Genomic DNA, 24,757 nt, shown 5'->3' with positions numbered 1-24,757 from the left:
AAAATAGTAACAAAATAAAAAAGCGTAGGTGTTCTCAGAAGTCTGACGTAGGTGTATAGCGTGTAATATAATTGTATTATTTTATTGACTTACATCACTTTTAAGACTGCTTGATACTATCAATGTTATACAATATACGTGATACATGTAATGTGATCTATTTATATGTCTACACTCATTGTGTAAAAGATTCTTAACTTTTTTTAAAAACATTACTTTTTACGAAATTTGATTTTATTGTAAAATAATATTTTACAATTTGATATTGTATTTAATCAAAACAGTGAAAAATTGAAACAATAACAACAATAATGAAAATTATAATTTAAAAAAAAAAACAACTTTCATTAAACATTGCTGTTTTGTAATGACAACAAATTTAAAGGTTTCTGAAATGTTTGTAGAAACTTAAATAGATCACCTTGTATACGTACATAAAATATGGAATAAATATAGGTGTGACATTTACAATTTCTATTCAGAAAGTTTTTTTTACAAAGATATTTTTATTGAAAAGATAATATAATAATAATTTCGTACTGAACACATCAAAATAATAAGAATGACTTTATCAGTTCTCGTAAACATATTTTTATTCGTCAACTGTAATGTAATATTATTATATGGTACCTATACTGTTCACTTATAGGCCATAAATTGTTTTTGAGTAACGATGCCATCTCATTTTTTCGTCCATTATTTGTGTACGTCATATTTTAACGATACGCAAAATCTTAAATTGCTTACTATACACTTATACGCTCAGAGAATTGTGGCTGGGAAGTTTTCTCGTAATGTAAATAAAATAATAAACAATATTGATTATGACCACGTTTGCAGTACATTTGCATAAACGTCACATACTCTCTTGGGATGTAATATGTATTCGGAAATAACTTATCGAATAAAAACTGCTTTAGGCAACAGAAATAAAAATGCACTTGTGAATAAAACTAAAACGAACGTGACTTTGCATTTATATTCCCCTTACAGATCAAGTTTTGAAAAAAATCACATTTTTATTAATAAAACTTAGATTTGAAAATTACAAACCTATTATATTGTATTATCTACATAAATACATAATATGATAATTGAAATTTTTATGTACTTAAATTGGCGTGTTTTTTATTTCCCATTTTTTAACTATTCATGTCTTATTTTAAAAATAAACAAATCGTCTGTTTTCTAGGAAAGAAATCCAGAAATCAATTTGTTTTATAAGTACTCTTAACGCTCAATTCGACCGTCAATAATAATATTGAATTTATTATCTTTGTGAAACGGATTGTTATTTTTGTATTCAATAATATTATTTGATCAAACAATAATATATATTATATGTCTGCGTAATTTTAATTTTTAATATATATTACATTGAGTATCGATGAAATAGTTATTCGTATTATACCTCTAAGTAAAAATTCAAAGTTACGGATTGGTTTGTAAATATTTATACTTAATTAATTATATGCATTAATGGTCGATATAATTTTTGAAATTATTTTAGTCATATAATGTTTTTCAAATTATGAGGTACGCTAACAAAATATTATATGAAATATAAATATTTGTACATAACTCTATAGTTTTTGATTGGACAAATTTTTCATCCATTTATAATATTTAGTTTTATAATTATTTTACTTAACAAAAAAATTCAATAACAATAATAATATTATAATAATAAGAAGACAAATTACATTTACTTCACTTACAGAATTAAGTAGTGCCTGTTGACGTTTATTTTAATATTGTATTTGAGCAAAATGATATTGATTAAAACATCAATAGTTATAATAACAATATTGCTTAGCTTAGTTATTATAATAGCATTAATAACTACGTTTATCAATAAAATTAAAAAAAAAAAAAAAAAAAAATTGTAAAATAATTACTAAGTAATGAAACCGTTTGCGCTTGGTGGTCTCAAATTGATACCTCGCTCTTGTAGTGATTTCGCTCTGTCGGAAAAGTGTCGGGAGGTTGAATATTTTGAACCGCAGTACGATTTCTATTCGTCCATATAAATTAGAAATATTATAATATTTAAGCCGTACACTAAGCAGGGGCAATGATAATAGCGATTACTATGACGACGATAACATCCGACGAAAATAATAAATATAAACGGAAGTTTAGCGTTGACACGGTAGTGGCAGCGGCGAATAATATTATAACGTCTCTGCTGTCAACCGCAGCCGGCCACCGAGCGTTGCCATAATACACAGTCATCGACAATAATACAGCCCTCGGAATTTCGTCTATACATATTCAGCACGACAATATTAAGTATTATCGCGTACAGGCTTGGTAAAATCAGATCGTCACTAGGCTGTGAGTCTGGGGCACAAATAATCGAGTCATTTATGCACTCGCTGACAGCCCAGTGCGGATAAATAAATGTCAAGGCCGTAAGCCAATAATGACGATATTATTTTAATATTGTGTGGTTCCGCACTCGTCGATCGTCTTCCGGCTATGATAATATTATTACACGAGTAGACGTCGTTATTTGGATTCTACCAAACCCGACGAGTGTAAACAAACGTCAGTGTTTGTAATAATAATTTTACCGCGACATTTCGATCAGTACGAAAACGTATTATAAATCTCTAATAATAATAAATAAATAACACTACGGCGCCCACTTTGCAGCAGTAATAGTATTACACTTGCGGACATACTCGTCGTGTACCACGCGGTGACCAAACTAATAATGCTTATCACTACATATTTAAACGATGTTCATGACGTGGTTTTCTATACTAGGGTTCGCCTGTGAAAGATCAGTAGTCGTCGTCCGTCAGCTATAGAAATAAAAATAATGACAAAAAAAATTAAAATTAAAATCGTCCTGTATACTGCATTATCATTATGTTATGATAAAAAGTGTAAAATCGGCTTCGGTTCGCGACCGAGTTTTTCGACAATAAGCACTCGAAGTGTGTTATTATAATAATAACATACCGCACACTGAACAGTTATTATTATTCTGCAGTACAATGAAATTATGTGTATTGATTGAAGTCTGTGCGTTATGCAAATAAAAACGAAATAATGGTACGTATATATCTGATTTCAACTGCAGCGCGCCCGGACACGCCTAAACTCACACAAAGAAAAAAAAATCTAGTTTTTTGTTTACTATTTTTTATTAATTTATTTTTTGTATCATTTTTATTTATTTATTTTTTTGTTTTTAACTGGCGCCAGATTATAAATCGGCACCGAATAACGTTAATTTTCCACGACCTTAATATTAATAATTATAATAATAATAATAATAATAATATATATTACACGATACATAATAAGACTTGACAAAGAAGTTCGGAAACGGCGAATCGATCAGTATTCACCTTATTAATAACAACTACAGTATTTTACCAATCACAAAATGTATTTTAAAATAATAAAATATACCGAAGGGCTGTAGACGTTAATGCAACAGTCGCGCGTTGATTTGTTCTTACACGCGTAGATAGTACAACGACAATAACACTACAGTACATATTATACACAATATATTATAATTATTATGCGCCAATAATGCCATTTAAATTTAAATCTATTGAAAACGATCCGCAGCCCTTCGATCTCACAAATGTTAACTATTTTGAAATAATTATGCGCATGGGTGATGTCGATTACATAAAAAAATATTCACACACATATAAATATATTTATAAATGTCTAAAAATAATAATAATAATAATAATAATAATAATAATATATATATTTATATATTATGTAAATACTATATTGTATCCTAATTAAGTAATAAAAAGTCACTGGGTAAAAAAAAATATATATATGTGTGTGTATACCTATGCGTGCACGTTATTCATGTTTACGGTCGTGAATTCGTCACATGTATAGACGCATTACACACACGCGCACACACATACGCACACGTACATTGTACATAATATAAATTTTGGACGGTAAATTTGATTAATTTATGTCACAAAAGAATGCTGAGCAAATATTATCATTTTAATCTAAGAAATCATTATACACGTCACGATGCTTCGAGTTGGACGGGGGAGGAGGGGAGGTGTGCGCGTTTCCGGACGGATCCGCACAACGACAACAACAAAAAAAAAAAAACGTTAAGCCTAAAACTTGCATAAACGTCCGGGCGAGGCGACCAGATCGGTTTGCCGAACGACGGTGCAGGGGTTGACGGTTGACGGAGCGGACGTGACAGGGGACTTGGCGCGGAGCTCAGCCGCGCTTGAACTTGAGCACGGCCATGCTGATAGACAGGAACAACACTATCCACGAGATGGTGGACACGAAGCCCAAGTACACGTCGGGTTCCAGCAGGTTCCAGCCGCGGGTCAGTATGCTCCGCAGCGACGTCGTGGCCATGGTCAGCGGCAGGCAGTAGCTGACGTACCGCAACAACACGGGCATGCCCTCCACCGGCCAGATGACGCCTGGAAAATAATAAATAAATAATAATTATTCACGTTATTACGATGTCTCATATTATAAACCGCGACGACGACATGATTTGTTATTAATTAAATCTCAATAGTTTTTATGATTTATAAGTTCTAGTGACTAGAGCTATAATATGATAATTGCTAAAATCTCAACACGTCAAAATGAATAAACCGTTACAATGTAATGGTTAAGAGTGGCAAAATTGATTGAATTTTACGCTAATAGATTCTTTCAGTAGGTTTCCTTGAAACATATTTTTTTTTTAAGTCCACTTGACCATCACCATTTGCATTCTCGCGCTACGCCAAAGTGGAGAAGTAAACTGCTCCTAAATTTGACCTATTAGACGTTAAAGTGACATCAACTTTTTAGAATTGTGGTAATTGTACGATATACGGCCACATAAGTATATGCTGTACGTATTTTATCGGCTCTAAATAACAATAATTGCAATGAAAAAACTCGTTGACAAATATTTACGATTCAGCCACATTCGACTGGTCTTACGAAGGTAATATTAAGGTTGGTCGGTTCTGTAAAATATTGTGTATGACTGTGCGAAAATACAATCAATAATTAATATAGCTTTTGTTATGTTTCAACAATATTAATATTATACTGTAAACTTTAACACATATTTAATAAAAACAACTATTGTTCTTATAAACAATGATTTTATGACGAAATAATATTATAATATTATAAAAAAAAAAATTTAAATAATATTTAAATTAGTCTTGTGTAATACGTCGCAAAATTTAAAATTCGTTATAATATTTTATCATTATAATGTTGTGTAAATAAAAAAAAAAAAAAAACATAAAATTGTAGTGTTGTTTTCAAGTGGGTGATGTGTCATAAAATGGTATTTATCACTAAATAGAGCCCTAAAATTGAATTTAAAATAAAAATGTTTGTAAAAAAATTATGATTAAGAATTTTATACTTAAGACACTGAATTATAGCGAACAACAGAATTACATTAATCGTATGTGTCTAGAACGGTATGCTCCGAGCAAATCACATATTATAATGTGTAGGCTAAGAGAAAAAAAAATGATTTATTGTTTGAGTATTTTAATAATACAACTAAACTATACGTAACTACAAAGTGGGACGGAAATAAAAAAAATAAAATTATAAACATTTTCATCAAAGGTGGGCTGGTTATCTAATAATTGGGACGTTTTTCTCATTTACACCTTGTGAAACAGATACTATACGTACACTCAACTATAAAAGACTATGTTCGGTGTGCTGTTGTTGCTAATTAGTGCAATATAAGGGCGTTATTTTAATTGAACGGAACTATTGAATCGTCAATAACTCGATCTGGGTGGATTTGGAGTGTTAACATGACAACTCAGATATAATATACTTCAAATTCGACTGCTCTACATGACTAGAATTACTATATTAGAGTCTAGTACTCATTTTTTAACGATGGTAGTTATGTAAGGACAGTAGAAAATATTATTGTTTATTTTGACCCTCGTTACGTAAAGTTGACTCGCTTTTTATGCGTTGGTGTATTTATTATTGTTGATATTTCTATTTTACCTTTTAGGTAATGTTGTCTCAACCACTGATTGTTTACATTTGTTTTAAGTACTTTACACTTTTACTTTTAATCGAACAACGTTTTATTATAAATATATATATATATATATAAGTATTAAACAAATAAATAATTTTTATGATTCAAAGCTGGTATAAAAAAAATATTTAAACATAAAAAATCTGGCTAAATAACATGAATTGTATGATATTAATAACGTAATATATTTTCACACCGAATTTATTATATACGTGCAATGTGTTATGTACTGGTGATCATTAATGACAATAACTTTAATCCTATTTTCTGCTAAACAAATGTTTAAAAAATATTAATCTGATTATTATTGCCAACGTTTTTAAACTCAACCTTTTTCTCTTTTAAATTTCCTTTTGGTAAATAGAACAAATTTAATACCACATGCTATATCAAATAAAAATCTAGTTTAAAATACAAATAATTTATCATAAAGTATTTCATTTTTTTTTTTTTTTTTGTTACTAACAAAGTTACAAATAAAAAAAAATCTTACTGTATAGGAAACCACTTTAAAAAATGCATATTATTGTTGTATGAAATAGTAATATAAAACTAGACTTCTTGACCCTGATTTCAAAGTATTTTTCAAGTGTTATATCTATATTGAAAAAAAACGGCAACTGTATATGGTTTACTACTATGTCAACTATGTCAAATAAAGTAAAACTATTGATACATATAACTAAAATGTGAACGATATTTGCTTTTGATAAACAATTTGTAAAAAAAAATAATAATAAAGTAACCTACTTTCGAATTAAATAATTTAAATATATTATGAAAAAATGTATTTATGCAAAATGTACTTTTACTAGATCATGAAAAAAAAATTATATTATATTTTAAAAGTCTAAAATTAACATTTAATATTTTTTGTATACAGTATTACAGTTATACAGTGCACATTTGTATAATGTACGTATTACGTTTATTTTAGTCACTTTAGTTATGTAAATGTTCACATAGTTTTAACGTAATACATAAGTATATAATATAAGCATATATACTTTATATTTTAATAAAACGCACGACCTCAAATGTTTGTCGAATGTTTAAAATGATAAATATCACAAATATATTTTTTAATACCACACGTCGAGAGCTTAGCATTAATTCTAGTACCTAATTAAAATTTAATTAGTTAACATTTACAACAGTGTGTAATCGAAGGTTACCGTGACATTGATAGTTAATGTTTACTGACGATCTTTTGAAGGTAATTGAAGATAGCTAACAAATATTAAATAAATAATCATAATTTATAATTTTTGATGGATATGCTACGTACTAACTATGTTAATTAAAATTTGTTTTGTTTAAATTATTGTTATACCATATGATTCAAACTTATGCACATACCACTTAACAGAAGTGTCGGGTAAAAGCTTCCCAAAGCCAACTGGATAGCGTTTCTTTCTAGTTCACATATGGCCGATATTACAAAACCTGAAATAAGTAATGTTAAAGTTTAAGTCCGGGGACATTTTTTATTTATATTTCACTTACCGAAGCACATGCCGCAAAGACCCTGCAATATCGTGAGGATTATCACTAAAGTAATGTCACCTTTGCATTCCACACCGAATACAAGAATCATGAATATGAGAACAAGTGCTGTTTGTCCACACATGACTACGAATTGCGTAATTACATGGGAGAACAATATTTCTAACGGCGTTACACCTACGGGAATAGATACAAACAAAAAAAAAAAATAAAATATTAGTTTTGTGTAAACAAACCGTTTAGTCGCTGATTTTCACGTAGTTTAAAACGTTGGAATTGAAATTTTATGGAGGTTCCGTTATCATAATATAGTACCTCCAAGTTATGATCAAAAAGTACATTATGGAAGTTGTAAAAAATAACCAATGACGATCGAACATATTTTCTAACGGACAAAAATACATCTTTTTTTCCATTTCAGTCGTAACATTTTTCAATTTAAAATACTGACACTACTACAGTTGAACTCGTTATAATATATAAGATCTACAAGCGAGTGTAAATTATGTAAATGAAAGAAAAAAAACGGTTCGCATTCCCTATGTAAATACTGGTACCCGCAACAATTTTATTACCGCCACAAGAACCCACACCAAGATTAAAAGTTGTAAAACATATCTGATCTTTTTATCGGGTGGTGTGTAGAATGGTGGCTAAATATTCATACGCTTACGCCAAAATGGAACTTTGTATACATAATATACGGCGAACAAAGCATACTTTGAAACGAAAACTCCACAAACTGTAATAACGTTTTATTTTAGCTGAAAATTATGATCTTATTTACCGGCGACCCAACTCCTGTCCAACAGACCCTCGGTTCGCTCGATGATCAGTGCCGACGACGTGAGTGCGACAGCCAAAAAGAAGACGATTCTGGGTATAATAAAATAACATTAATGGCTTGGATAGACGAGGAAACGCAGTTCTAGAATACTCACGTTAAAATAACTCCCGGCGCTACGAAATCCGTAAAACTGGGATCACTGCTGCCGTATATTGGTTCTTTAAACTACAAAATATAAAACAATAATAATTATAACGGTTATTACAAATTACATATTATTCTTGTTATTAGAATATTGTTATAAGACTGCAATTCACCTGAATTGGAATGTCCGCGAGTTTGGGATTTTGGTCACAACTTTGCAGTAAACCTTGCCCAAAGTCTCTGTAAGACAATTGCAAGTCTCTGTTCAACATTAAGCCAATCTGTTGATCTGAAAACGTAAAACGATTGCATTTCATTAACAAACCGTTATTTATATCACGTGCACGGTGATTTTTAAAATATACAAAATTAGTTTAGTTCAATATTTACTCGACATGTCAAGCCACACTCGCACTTCACTCTGATCCAATGTTTCTTCGTCAGATTCTCTGCCCAACGCCATTCGTGCAACGAGTGCGTCAGTAAAGTTTTCAGTGAAGTATAGTGCTCCCCACGCATCGCCCACTTTAACGGCGTCTATAGCTTTCTCGGGGGTCTCATAATAATCCTGAGAAACAGTATTTTATAATCCGATATTCATACAACGCATAATAATATACTAATAAAACAATACTCACTAATATTACGGTGTCTTTTGGTAAAGCGTTTAAGTATCTACATGAAAACATGTTCAAAGTACAATTATCATAAACTGGGCAATCCCTTGATTTCCAATCCATTTCCTTGTTGACTACAGCCAAATGTAAGCCTGTTGGATCTCTACCAATTGCCAAACAGAAAAGTATGACTTGCATTACTGGCAATGCAAATATGAACAACATCACTCTGTAAGTATAATAAAATATTTTTATAATTTATTCATGAATTTTTTTTTTGAGGATATAAGCCAACAAAATCAAGTAAAAACAATTGTAAAATACATGATTAACCGTTGCTTAAGATTAAATATTATACAATTATATACTATATAGGTATTAAGTCGACAAGGTACGTCGAATGCGTTTTTAAGTGCAATGATTTTGCATCACACTAAATAAAAAATTTTAATTAATAGTATGTATCAATTAATTGATTTAACAGAGTTTTTAATTAAATTTACCCAACGTTTCTCCACATTCTCAAAAAGTTCTTTTGCAATAACGCCTTTGTTTTTCCTCGTGTAGTGATTTCACAACAACTGGAGTCATATTGTGGCTCCATCATTTGCATTTCTGACAATTTACCATTTATGCCATTAGACTGATCTTGCGCAAGCACCTCCTTTGATTGATGGAAGTTCAAGCCTACTACACCGCTCTCTTCAGTTACGTAAACAGGTTCATCCTTTTTACCCCAGTTCAACGTAGCCTGAAAAAGTAAAACCAATACCATTAGTGAGTCTGATAACTAAACAAAATGTGTATTGTTTGCCTACTCAAAACGCCGTATTTTAAAATGACATATTTGTTATCCCAATACAATACAAATAATAAATAACTACTTACGAGTGAAATGTTATTCGATATATTGACAGGCGCTTCCTGCGGTTGTCCGTCCGTCCCTTGCTTTCTACTCAATTTTAAAAATACTTCCTCTAATGACTGACAATGATACATAGACAGTAATACACGTGGAGATTCTTCGGCCAATAACCTTCCACTTCTCATTAAACCGATCTAGACAAACCAATCGATTAGTATTTTTTTATTATTTTTTTAAGTAATGATTACGTATTACTATATAATATCGTATGCTAATAAGTATACTTACAGTGTGCGCTTGCCGAGCCTCCTCAATGTAATGTGTAGTGATAATAACTGTTTTGTGTCCATCTTTTGTGATCTGAACCAAATGATTCCAAATACTAATTAACCAAACAACAATATTTAAATGTAATCAAAAAAAGAAAAATGATAAAATAATTATTTAACGAATAATACTATCCCCTCAATAGTTATACCTTTGACGGAGTAACGGATCTACACCGACCGTAGGTTCATCTAAAATTAAGAGCTCTGGATCGTGCATAAGAGCCACAGCGAATGAAACTCTTCTTTGTTGACCACCACTAAGACATAATTTCATTTTTATTATAATAAGCTAATATTCCTCAAGTACGCGTTGAACTTTCAATAGTTAATTACCTAAGATTTTTCACCAATCTAGACTGACTTGGCAAATCTAAGAAGTTCAAAAGAAATTGAAGTCGATCGTTAATTTCCGACGTTTCCATACCGAATATCCAACCAAAATACATCATTGTCTCTTTAATGGAAAACTCTCCGTATAAAGCTATTTCCTAGAACACATCACATTAAATATTATTTTTATGCATAAATCATAAAATACCGTAACTTTATAAATAGATAAAATATATTTGAAACACAACAACAACAAAACTCTATCAAAATAGCTCTTATATTCATTATATATTTTCTGAATGTATATAAATATTACAATTGACTATCCCACCTTGGAATATAACTACTGGTTTTGATAAAATAATCTTATACATTTCAGAAGTTGTGTCGGTATTTACAAAAAATACTTCATTCATTCTTACATAATTATTATATCCAATGGCTACGACAATAAAAAATGTAGGTACATAAACGATTTATATAAATTGATAAACTTCAAATTGAAAAAATGAACTTTAACAACCATATTATTATATTATTTACGTTTGAATTAAACCTATTTTAATTTTTATAACTTTTAAATTATGGGTTATTCGTGATTATAATTTGTATTATTGTACAATAATATTGATTGACGTAAGTACACAAAAAATGATATAAATAAATACAGTTTTAATATTGCTGTTATAAAACTAGTGGTTTTTTTATATTTATTTATACATTTTTTTTTTTTATCAATATCTATGTTTAAAAAATATGCATATATATATATATGGTCTATGTATTCGCTTTTAACCGTTACAGTCAATGATTCTAGAAGGAAAAAAAATATTGTGCAGCGCTGGAGAAATCGTGTTTCCACGTACTCGATTTGAATATGAGAGTTTAAAATATATGTGTATCTTATCCTTTCATAATATTTATTATAATCGCTAGAATCGTAAAAACTAAATATTCATCGATACGATACATGTGTTAAAACTAAAAACCTAACCTAACCTAATAGTGTATTATATAATCATATCCGACTACGTGATAGTTCGAAATCATTTAGAAAAGAACGTTAATGGTTTGAACAAAACAATACATTTAACTTTTTACATAAAAAATAATTGCTTAAATTGATATAAATGTACAGATACGATCAAAATTAAGTATACAATTTTAAAACTAACTTTTAAAACCTTTTTAATGATTTGTTCAAAATATCGACTATCTAAGAAAATATCGAGTTATAATTATATAATTAAGGATTTTTACCACATAAAAAATAAGGCTTTGTGGTTATTCCTTTTTTTTTTTTTTTTTTAGAAGAATGTCATTAGGAATATAGATTTTTTTCTATTTTCATAGCCTTCGAAAGCATTAAAGTTGTTTTCTAAATATTTAAATATCTTAGCGATTAAGACATAAATTATTCATCAAAACGTCTATATCATAATTGCTCTCCCCTTCTTTTTGTTATCAATCATTGTAAAATCCAGCACAAGCTCTAAAATACCAATTATGATGTCGTTACGAGGTCAGTAAAACGTTATGGATAATGACCAATGTTAGTATTAAAATATTAAATAGACATAATTAAATGATTTAATCTGTAAATATTTAGCAAAAAAAATTATTTAAAAATGAGTCCAAAAAAAATATTTGCGTGATTAATCAATATTTAGTTATACATTAATGTTTGGAGAGTGAAGACAATTTTTTTTTTGTCCTATAGAAATCAAAATTGTCATTACAAATTACTAATGCTATGTGGCGCCGAAAAATAGTTTCTAAACAATCGAAACGATCGTCGACTAACGTCATTCGATTAATTGTTTAAAAAACGATTGAATACAAATTAAAAATATAAAAGTGTCAAATATTATACCAGTAATTTGAAACCATTGATCAATTGTCAAAACTATAACTTATTAGATAAATAAAATTAACAAATAAAAATTAAATTTATTTAAACTTTTACTTTTAAAAACAATTCTATAAATATTTATGAAATAAAATATAATTGAGATGAATCAAAATGCATTCTTACTTTAACTTACTTAACATTTGACAAAAAGTAACAGTTATTATTATCATTTTTTTTTTTTTTTTTTTTTTTTGTATAATACCTACCAATTATTAATTAAAAATAGTTTTACACAATATAAATAGATTATTAAAAATAATAAAATGAAAATATAGTATTTTGTTTTTCACAAAGATTAAGAAAGTTTATCAACATAATACAATAACCAAATATTTTTTGTCTCAAATTATATTATTTAAATAAATTAAAACTATATGTATAAAAATCAATAAACTATTATTTACTGTTTTTTAGGAATAATTTTATAAATTCCCTTGAAACTTTAGATTATTATTATTATTATTATTTTTTTTTTTTTAATATGTTAGAAGAATAAGGCATAATATAATAATGACAAAACGTAAAATTATGTCATTGAAACTATAGATTTTTTTTTGTCTCACTATTATTTATTGTACTTAGGGTATTAAAATAAAAATAATAATAAAACTAAAACTAAAAAATATTTATAACATATCATAAAAAGAATATCATCTTAAAAATTATAAGCCAATCATAAAATATCACACTGATAAATCATATTAATTTATTAAAACCTTCAATTGAAAAAGGTAAATATTAATTGTTCCTTTATGTTATGCTGTGAATGTGTTGCAGACACGGACGTTTTTATAAGTATGCACGTGTGTGAAAAAAATAACTTGAAATACGTGCTCTACAATTTCAAAACATTATGGAACAAATATGGGTTTAAACATGTTCTCTGAAGAGTTGTCTTGTCATTGTTAATATAAGTTGACAATGTATTTGTTTGTTTAAAAAAAAAAAATAAATAAAACAAAAAAGTTGTTACCGGAAAAATTAAAATTATTGTAAAAATGTATCATGAATTCCACTAACTATGTAACAAATTCACAATGTGAAAAAAAAAAATTCTAATATTAGACATATTACCGTTAATAATATTAAACAATATAGTATTATAAATACCAACCTAAACAATAAATTTATCTCCTTGGATTATATTTTTAGATTACTTATTTTTATAAGTTTACAATTCAAACTTTAAAAAGAAGTTAAAAAAAAAAAAAAAAAAAAATACCAACCTATTTAAACAAAATAAAAATGTCTAGCGAACATATTTTGAAACTTAAATAAAGAAAATTCCATAGCCATTAATAATTGAAATATCCGATCCGTTGGTATTATTTTAGATTAAAAACTTGGACTGATATAGGTATAGTTTTTATAAAATGTCAGTTGGAACTATAATATTTTATTCTCAACCCTGGCTAACTTATTCGGCACATCGATACAAGTTCACATGAAATTGTATGAGGTTGTAAGATATTTTTTCACCAAAGGGATTTCGAATAAAACCGCATCTTATCACTATTTTATTACCGATGAATATAATATAATACCAAGAATTCGTATATTATACATACAAGTAAAATATTTCAAATATTTGTAAATTTATAACTTAAAATATTGAAATCATGAAAAATAAACCTTTATAGTAAACAAAAAATTATATAATGTGAGCATAAATTATTGCTGCTATTATAAAATTATCGATTTAAATAAAGACTTATAGTAGATATGTGTATAATAAACTCTGCTTATAATAGATAAAATATGTAGTTTTTGACTGGATAAAGTGACAAAATATCGCCTTGCAAAAAAAAAAAAACAATTCATTATTGGCAATTCATTATTATAAAAAATAATAATTGCTATTACTTATATATTTTGTTAAAAAAAAAAAAAGTTTACTAAAACTTATAATTAGACTTTAAAATTTAAATACAAGGATAAATAATAGTTAGATAACAGTTGTTGTTTTCTTAAATATAATCATATCACCAAAAAAAATCTAGTAATATTTATCATAAAAATTATAGCCCAATTTAAAATATCAACTGATCATGTTAACGAAAGGTTTTTATTGTTTTACATGATTATTGACTATTAGATTTTAAAACATATTCTAAAAAATTATTTTCGCAGAAAAGGAATATCTTATGTGGCATACTTTTCAAATTAATATTATTATTTATTATAAACTTATATTTCTTTTTATAACTTTTAAAAATGTATAAACACTAATGGAAGTTTATGCTATCTACCAGAAGAGAAGAGCAGATATGTACTTACTGGTTACCATCCCCATTTTATGAAATATTTTCTTTGAAATAGTCTTATAAACACTTTAAAATTAAAATTTCGTTTAACCCAGCGTAGGAATAAAAGGTACTTATCAAAACTTCTAATTGAATTACAACTGCAAATTATATAGATACTTATTCAAAAACTTTTTTCTCGTTTAGTTTATTATTATTATTATTTTTATGAAATATTAAACGTTAAGAAATCGCCATTTAAAGTGAACAGAATGCTAACCAGATATAGTTAGTTGAGTTGTGCACAAGTCGCATTGTTTAATTTTTGACGTATTATTATTACCGTGTTATGTTGACTTCCGTGCAATGGGATTATATTATATTATTATGAAGGAATGTGCGAATGTTGCACACGACTCGGATCGATGGGTCCCGCGGTTTTAGCAGTCATTGCAAATAATATAATATTATATACTATATTTTTTAGTGTAATAATATGTACACAACACGTCGGTATTAACTGCAGTTATTTTTATCGTGGATAGGTTAGGTAAATTAGGTTAAACAACTGATAGATTGCGGCGAAAATCAAAGGGAGAAAACCACTTGGCAGCTTTATGTCATAGGTACGAGATACTAAATATGATTTAATATTGATATGATATGTCAAATGAAGAGTAACGCTCAGCCTTGGTGACGTCCTCAGAAAAAAAAAAAAACAATAATAATAATAAATTAAATTAAACTAAACGAGCAAAAAAAAAAAAAAAAAATGCAGTTAGCGCGTATTTGTGTGAACGCGTCTTTACGCCTTGAAAAGCTTCGGTCGACCGATCGACGATTTATCTGCGTCGGCTAGCCTTGCTCTCCCGATGACAACAACGGTGATGATACGAATGATACGGACATGTATGAATGACGTTTCGACAGACTTTTTCCGAAACCCAAGGACCGTTTGGCGTGAATACGACGTTTACGTTTACTAGTCCAAATGGACCTGAGTTAGTCGATCGTACAATAACATATACTATTCAGCCACCACCGCTCTTGCTAGAGGTCAAATACAAACAAAGGCCAAATACTCATGAATTATATCATTATCGCTGATAATAATATTGTATACAGTATGTCCTATCTCATATAATAATACTAAATATCTTAGCCCGTTGATATTGGAAAACTGTTAAAATACGATTTAACTCTTCCATTGTGTACGCGAATTGCATAGATTAAATATTTAAATAGTAGCTAATATTTTACTAATCATATTTGGATAAATTTATTTCTTTAAGTAATTTTAATTTTTAAAAATTTTAAAAATTAAACGGCTTTTTAAGTGTCTAGAATCGTAAATGAAATTTTTACAGATTATGAACTTTAATACTTAGTTATTATAATAAACCATAGTTCAGTCTAACGTCATAGGACTGAGATAATAAGTGCAACATAAATTACGGGTCATACCGTCTAAATACAAGATATCATATATTATACTACATTAAGGATCACCTGCACGAGTCTTTTAATAGCAATAATAATAATAACGGATTTGCATTTTTCTAACCGGGAATATTTTCAACTGTGCGTAGAAATATAGACTCAACCGCTTGTTTTGCATTTAATATAATAACATATTATAATATTATGTGACCCGATGCTCATTAGTCATTTCCCGTTTACTATTAGCTTCCACTCCTAATCTGACTTTTAAACAATTAATTGCAGCGCATCACGTTTTTCCGGTTTTATGGCGACTGGTTTCAAACATAATGTTTAAGTGCAGTGAGAATTATACATATTTTAAGCCTAAAAATATTAAAAATATACAAGTTTCTTTTTAGGCCTAGAGTACCAGTATTAACCGTTATAACGATAAATCTGTATTTAACTTCCACCAAAAATGGCTACTAAATATCGAGTTATTTAAAATATGAAAAATCTTAGGAATGCATATCTTTTTTGAAATCGTTTAAAAAATTTGATTGTAACATCTATATAGAGCTCTTACCGTTACACGTGATTCTATATTTTTTTTTTTTTGTCGTTGTTGCGAGATTTTATTCGGCATTTTATTCGTAAAAAGAATACAATTTTAATAAACATTATTTACCTGAGGCATGTATCCAACACGTTTTCCGGGAACTCCACTTCCTTTAGTTCCGGGCTTTCCTCCAAGTACAAAGATTTGTCCTGTGTTTAGTCGTCGTCGGCCAACAATACAGCTGAGCAATGTGGTCTTTCCGCAACCACTAGCTCCCAGCAGTCCATATCTATAATTCGAAATGGGATTTATTAGAAATATAACACAATTCCCAAACCACATAAAACGTAATTCAAAAATCAGAAACGTTCTTCTCAGGAATGAAAATACGATACCAATTCATAGTAAAGATAAATATTTTTAAGATAAATTTACAAAAGATTATAAATTTGCTACAAAAAATATATTTTTTCATCAATTATAATTATTTAAAAAAATTGAAAATTCGTTACAATAATAGGTTAAGTTTGATAAAGAGTGCCAATTTCAGGATTTATCGAATTAAAAGTTTAAAAAGTTTGGAGCTTTGTTTTTTTTTTTATTAACTTATTATTATAAATTTTGATTTGTATAATTTATTAAAATGTTTTGAAATGTTGTAAATAATATTCATTGTGAAAAATAATAATTATTCAATGTTTTTGTTGGAAATGTAATCACGATAAGTTGTTTATTAAAAAAACTTTGTCTACAGAAAGGAAGCGATTTCGTGAATTCTATAGAATCGATAAGTCTGCATTCATGAACACTTAACAAGAATCGTGACGGTTGATCGAAAAAATTAAATGAACCATCACCGGGGGGCCCACACGAAGATAGAACGTCTAGACATATAAACTATGTAGACTATTGAAAATAATAACGATGCGTAATCATTGATCGTCGAAATATTTTATCACGTACAACCAAATAATATAAAAGTCGCATCGTGAGATAACCGTAACGTGATTTCTTATACCCTTGGAAGTTGGGACATCAAAAATATAATTGTGAAATTCAGTTTTCGGTTGACTTACGCCGGTCATCGAACATCGAAAATATGATTTTCAAACGTCAAATACCGTCATAGTCGCCGCCGCCGCCGCGGTACGCCTCGTTATCACCGTAGTCCAGTACACGATATTATTATTATTATTATTATTATTATTATTATTATTATTATGCCTATAACGTATGCGTTTAACCTACGGAAGATTGCCGGGTCGGTGGAACCCACACAAACCGGTTACGTCCGGAGGTCGTACCAAGGATAATCGTCTCTACATAATATTCATGTATTAAAAGCGCATGCTAGTGTGAAAAAAAGTATATGCGCTTTAACGTCGACGGTTCATAACTTCCTTTAATGTAATATAATTTATATAATTATTGTTTGTCTGTCGTTCGCAAACACTACTCTATAGTTGAGTTGTTTAAGGAACCGACGTTAACGAACTTGCGTTGTTGACAACCATGCGAGGTGTGCACTTATTTTACCAACATACAATTATTATGTACATAACTGGTTATTATATTTTATTTGCAGTTTCATCCTGGAAAAACCAGAAGTTAAAATTGTTTGACCCGATCGACTGACGATAGAAGAAGAAAGAAAAATACTAATGTACAGTATACGCGTATGTTGGTTCGACAGCCTAGAATGACGTTGTTGGAAACTACATAGCTTCTACACGCGCGAGTAAATCACTCGAAAAGATATTATAACGGCGAATTCAAGTGGTGTCGTAGTCAGAATATATTATCATACTCGAAACCGGTGCGAATCACTGAACTAGTGTATACTATGCCTACCAGAAATTTTTTTGGAACGACATCACACAGTTCTTCCGGGTTTTGACATATATTTTTTTGGCGAAACACGTTTAAAGGAAAACATAATTCTGTGACGCGTTGGTGTCGGATAACAACCGATACGTATGATGATAATAGAAAAAACTAATGTTTATTACTCCTTAATAATATTATGAAGTTACGCTAATTCATAAACTCTTCGACACGATGTGCATATGGATAGTTCCAATAGGACATCGTTCTTGGTGATCTTTAAAAAAGTGTAATGAAAATCGTCTAAAAAGTTATCGTCCCCGTGCCATCGAATAACTTAGCATAATGTTATTAAGAGGAAACGGAAAATCAACCAACTTATTATCTTAATGGCGTGTACTGGTATATTATAATGAAAACTCCGAACATAAATAGAATAGTTACGGAGCCCGTCGTCGATTCGTGTGATAATAATAATAATAATAATAATAATAATAATGTTATAATACAGTGAACAATTGGAAAAACCCATCAAAACCTTGAACTTTTAGTGTTTCGGATACTATCGGAGTTTCCGGATGATTTCCGATTTCGTGGGCACTATAACTGAGAAAGAGAAAGAGAGAGAAAAAAAGTTTGTCTCGTTATTCTAATAAACGGCTAGCATATATGCAAAATATTAGGTAGGTACGCATAATCATCAAATTTACTATATCGTTCATTTTATACTAACATTGTGCCTTTAGCGACCGTCATGTTAAGGTTGCTGAGCACGTGATTTGGCTTGCTCGCAGAACCGTAGTGCTTGAACGCGTGTCGAACGCAAACGGCCTGCTGGCGGCGCGTCCAGACGGTACTCTGTTGGCTGAGCAATGAGGGTGGCTGAAACGCGGGGTTGACGATTCCGCCGCCGCCGTTGTCCATAATTCCCACACTGACGCTTCCGTTGCTGTTCCGGGGCTCCATGGCCACCACGTCCGGAGAATTGCCCACGCCGGACGTCATCGCCGCTTTAACACCGCCGGATTCTTCGTTACCTTCTCTGTTGGTGAAAAATAAAAATAAAAATTAGACTTACATTATCGTTTTCGTCCTCCCAAGAGAGTTCAGTACAATATAGGCAGAAAATGTAGTGATGGGACCATAAGGGCGCATTGCATAATGCGGAGTGTGACGACGGCGTTTGTCCGACGTCTAAGTACGTGTAGCCATTCGGCACTACCGCCAGGCTTACAAAAAATTATACATGGTCACTTTTTTTTATTTTTATCACTCGATCGTACCCGAGTGAACGTCGTGATAACGTTATATTACTTCGATCGTCGACAACACGCGAAAAACGTCTTCATCCTTGCACATTAATATTATATACGTATTATACACGCACGTAATAAGACGTTTACGACAATTTTCGGCTTATAATTTTTACGAGTAGATGTGATCACTGATTGAGAGTATACTGACTAGGTAATGATTATGTTAAATTAATATACTGTAATCGTACAATAACAAATGTTTGAGTTTCCTACAATATGCACCGAATATATTAATTAATTATCGATATATACGTATACAACTCCGCCTCGACTCATTTACAAGATTACACCGTGATAACTTATTAATATAATACTACAATAATAACGATTGTATTTTAATTAAGAAAAAAAAATCAGTTTTCTCGTCACGAATGAGTGTTATACTGTGTAGCGTTATTGTCGATCTGTAGCGAGCCCGTTACTTACGCAATGTATAAACGCGTAGAAGTGGCGCCACTGTCATGGTTTCGCTTGAATCTGACGTGCCTTTTGTAGATGTAAGTTAATAATTAAAATATTCTATTGAATCTTACACTTTATTTTAACATTTTAAGTTAAACTCTGAGTTGATTTAATAATGATGGGGTAAAAAGTTTTTGCTTGCGAATTAAACCCATATAAAACGGGTAAATATTATTTAAAAGTGAGTGGCGAAGTTACATCAATGCTGAGACTTACTCTATAGAAGTTACTCTCTATATTTATACTTTAATTGATGCTTTAATTTAAGAAATAAAATTTACACAGGGTGTCTAAGAATAAAAAAATCTTATGACGTGTTCAAATAAGAACAATAAATGTACGTTGATCTAAATGTATTAAATATTATACCAAAAAAAGATAATCAAACTTTATTATACTTGAAAATCCCTGCATAGTTGGTTTACTACAGATAGCATATAACTCGTTCAATGTTGACCTATACACAAAGGGTTCAGAAATCGGCGTTAGTTTTGTACACCGTTATATCATTATTATTCGCGACTGTATAATATAATAAAAAAACATTTATTCGCTACCTACCTATTGTGTTGTATTATTATTTTTATTTTTGTCTAGTATACACGACGTTTTCCGAATGTATTTAACGAGTATTAATCGATATAATATATTTTATGCGCGTCTTATTAATGTTCAAGGAGATTCCACTTATAATGCAAGGTATGAAATAAATAACAACATATGATAGGTACACGTACACAATAATTATTGTGGGATTTTTGCTGATATCGCTGTTTGCCACTAAACGTATTAAAATAATAATTATTTGAGACTTACATTTACGTGTATTGGAAAATCAAAACATAAATGGATCCATTGATCTGTGTATACGATTAGTATGACTAAAACTGCTAAAATATTGATCGGTTGGTCACTCGATTTAAAAAATCACCCTAAGTATTGTATTGATATTAAAAACGCACAGTCTAACATCTAACCACACACTTATGTTGAAATGTCTAGGTTATCGTTTCCGCACATCTGTTGACAAATCTATTACCTAGTGACAAACGTTGTACGACGTTTTAATATTCATCGTGAGTGTACCTACATATTATTATATTATGTAAATACTAATTCAGCAATTTTCACGACCTATCACGTTTGAGACTGTTTTTTCTCTCTTGATAATATGGTAATTAACGTGGCCCGGTGAACAAATACATGATTTCCTATAATATACGACTATATTAAGTCGTATGTTTTTTGGAATGTCATGCGACATGTTTTTTATAAATTTGGTCAGTGTATTTCGACATAATAGTACTTATATATTATTACGTCAACGACCGATCCGCGAAGCGCAAATAGTAGGTACATAAAACAGCAGTTGTACACCTTGAAAACTATGATTGCGTTGACCTTACATTTTGAGAATTCGCGGTCGGAATGCGAATATATTTTTCAGCCCTGAACATGCGTCTGATTGAGTTATTATAAATAATATTGCATGTTCTTAAAATATAATAAATGATTTATCAAATTAAATATTTGTACTAATATCATATAATAATATATTAAAGGTACAGATTTTTTTCCATAAAACATCAGTCAAATGAGAACAAAGTAACATCGACTCAAATCCAGGAAATACGTAGGTGTGACCAGACCTCATCCGCAGAGAAGAATATTATTTAATGTCCAGTATTAAAATACTTTCAGCAGCTCAATATTTTTCATCATTGGAATTATTAGGATTGGGAGGGGGTAATTTTATAATACATATGTCAAATTTGTATGATAGGAGACGTACATGCATACATTATAGAAATTTATCATTTTTAAATAGAATTATTTATAATTAAAAGTCAGTGACGATAACCATAAAACACACAGACGTTTGTTATTATTATTATTACGCAATCTCGTCAAAACATGAATAGTCTATTCGTATATAATATTTATAATCAAAGCTATGTTATTCAGCCTTTTCTTAATACTAAAATTACACCTTTTAACCACTGGTTTATTTATGAAATTTGCCATACAGACTACAAACAGAAGAGGAAAATAGAAGTGTGACGCTTGAGAAAAATATTAAAACGATGTTTCGTCAGCATAAAATGAATTATTAATGTAAAATACAAAAAATAAAAAATTAAATATCAACTCATAGGTAATTATGTGAAACGAAAATATTCGTTAAGATTTTTTTTTCTTTTCAATGTAGTGTTATACGAATAATTTGTTGTTGTTTTTTTTATTTTACGGCGCTTTTTAAACTTACAGGAATAGCCTCTGATGCCACCATATTCACTATAGTCACTCCTATATCCGCACATATTTTACACATCGATATGGTATGGCCTACGTGTATAATATTATCATTCAGTTGTAGATTGTGGGCCACACTGATTACGCGGGTTACCTAATCCAAAGTGAATGTAAACGACCGATCCGGAAACGACGAGCAAGCGTCTCGCAACGGCTATATTATTATGCCCTGCGGTTTTGCGTGCGTGCGTCAGCGCCCGTTCGTAGCGAAATCGTTCGCGTCGGCTTTGCGCCGTTCTCTCACCCACTCATCGCTCTACAACTCTCCTCCTGGCTCCTGCTGTATACAATCCCATGGTATTATAAAGTCGTTCAGACTTACCGACTTAAACTATCTGAAACCCATAAAATCCCGCAATAAAAAAAGAGGAAAAATAGGATTATAATGTACATATATATGTGTGTGTGTTTATTTTTTTTTCTCGTACAAATACTCGTAAGGACAATATAATAATATAATATTATTGTCATATGGCCGTTATGCGTAAGCGAGTTTTCGCCGCGTCAAGCGATACGTGTCGGGACGTTCCGGGAACGACCTCAACGTCATTTCGCAATAATACATAATAATATTATGATTGTTGTAGAACGGTTTATATTGGTATGCGTTTCCTTGACCTCGTCAGACTCCAGCAGCCCGAAAATAACAATTCCGGCGATGTGCTCCGGTCATTTTACACTGAACTGAAATTTAGGTTTTCTAACATCGCACGTGATAATAACAATAATGGGTATACATGAAAACTACCCCTTCAAATTTTGTTATTTTAATTTTTTTTTTTTTTACAATTAATCAGTTAACAGGATAGTTTGAGTTATGATAATATGTTTGACAAATACCATCTAGTACCTAGATTGGATAGCTGATTGAATATGGCTGAATACGATACACGTTTTTCTCTATCAATTCCGTCGTTGAAATAAAAATTATATTTAACAGTTAAAAATAATGATGAAACATAACTCATAAGCAGGCATATTAAATATTAAAACTTAATGTGTATATTATTATTAAGACAATGGATAATAGAGTTCCTCACACGTCCTTCTTATATCTTTATTAACGATTCTGAAACCAAGCGTGGAATTTCAATATTAGTAATATTACACATTTTATGTGCGTAAATTATGTGAGAATCTTGTGCAATAGTTTCTACAAATATTTCAACAAAGTAAAACATATCTACAAATAATTAGGGCGCTAATAACCAAAGTATGCAGTGGATACACATCGTTATATGAGCGATCGATTGTAATAATTAGCTTACAATAACCGATCATTGGAATACGAGTATTACTCGCACGACAGTAACCTATATCCAATAATAGTGTTTGTGCCATTTTTCATTGTTAACATGCGCGAAAAACGTTGTCTTCATTCATGTGACATGCCCTTTATAGAGCCATTCAACCTTGACAATATGTACAGTTTACGAAACATATTTTGTTATTAAAACTTGTTTGTATTCATTGAACCCCCGCCAACAGCCACAGTTTTAATTAGTCACCGAAACGCATAAACATGTATTCGCTTTTTCCAAATTATTCCACGCGAGATTACGTCGGAGAAAATGTACGAATAACACATTGACGGCCTGATACAATGCTTTATTTAATGAAAGACGACGATAAGAGGAGTTATATTTTTTTCTTGTCGAAACCAAACTTTTTCGTTTTCGAAATTTATGAAATGTACGTATAGAGGCTTACAATATTGATATATTACATCTCCAAACAAATTTTGTGCGGAAACGGTAAATTTTACGTAAACTTTAGCAAAAAACTTTAAATGTGTGTATTATAAAAATGTCAATATCGAATAGCGAAACATATTTATTGCATGAATCAATTTACAGGTTAATAAATTATAATGTACCGACGCGAACAAGACAAGCAATAAAAATACTCTCATTAACAAAAATGAAAAATTGCCATAAATCGATTGTAATAATGCAACGGCATACAATATATTACAATAATAATGGAAACATGAATCTAGACTGTAGTCTGCTGTAGGTTATAGGTTAGGTAGAAGAATAAATTCAATAGCAACCACAACGGCGCGCAAACTTTCAA

The 24,757-nt window shown here is 30.0% G+C and overlaps 1 protein-coding gene across 3 annotated transcripts in view; it reads right to left on the bottom strand.

Annotated features, from left to right (window-relative positions):
- Positions 1–3,754: 3,754 nt before the first annotated feature.
- The window catches only part of LOC112595074 (ABC transporter G family member 20), a 58,380-nt gene continuing 37,377 nt past the window's right edge, over positions 3,755–24,757 (bottom strand). For all 3 annotated transcript variants that reach the window (XM_025340167.1, XM_025340165.1, XM_025340166.1), the window contains exons 2-16: positions 19,324–19,632; positions 16,896–17,055; positions 10,634–10,788; positions 10,450–10,557; positions 10,260–10,353; positions 9,995–10,165; positions 9,610–9,857; positions 9,128–9,335; positions 8,880–9,057; positions 8,663–8,778; positions 8,500–8,570; positions 8,346–8,434; positions 7,559–7,735; positions 7,412–7,498; positions 3,755–4,445 (exon numbers count right to left, since the gene is read on the bottom strand). In XM_025340167.1, the coding sequence (XP_025195952.1) occupies positions 4,231–4,445; positions 7,412–7,498; positions 7,559–7,735; positions 8,346–8,434; positions 8,500–8,570; positions 8,663–8,778; positions 8,880–9,057; positions 9,128–9,335; positions 9,610–9,857; positions 9,995–10,165; positions 10,260–10,353; positions 10,450–10,557; positions 10,634–10,788; positions 16,896–17,055; positions 19,324–19,595 (2,349 nt within the window). In that variant the 5' untranslated portion in view covers positions 19,596–19,632 and the 3' untranslated portion in view covers positions 3,755–4,230. The remainder of the gene's footprint in view (positions 4,446–7,411; positions 7,499–7,558; positions 7,736–8,345; positions 8,435–8,499; positions 8,571–8,662; positions 8,779–8,879; positions 9,058–9,127; positions 9,336–9,609; positions 9,858–9,994; positions 10,166–10,259; positions 10,354–10,449; positions 10,558–10,633; positions 10,789–16,895; positions 17,056–19,323; positions 19,633–24,757) is intronic.

The sequence above is a fragment of the Melanaphis sacchari genome, unplaced genomic scaffold, assembly GCF_002803265.2.
Source record: "Melanaphis sacchari strain LSU unplaced genomic scaffold, SCAv2.0 Contig24_pilon_pilon, whole genome shotgun sequence".
NCBI classification, from domain to species: Eukaryota; Metazoa; Arthropoda; class Insecta; order Hemiptera; family Aphididae; genus Melanaphis; species Melanaphis sacchari.
The sequence above is the reverse complement of the archived record's forward strand: the minus strand, read 5'-3'. Positions and strand labels throughout refer to the sequence as shown.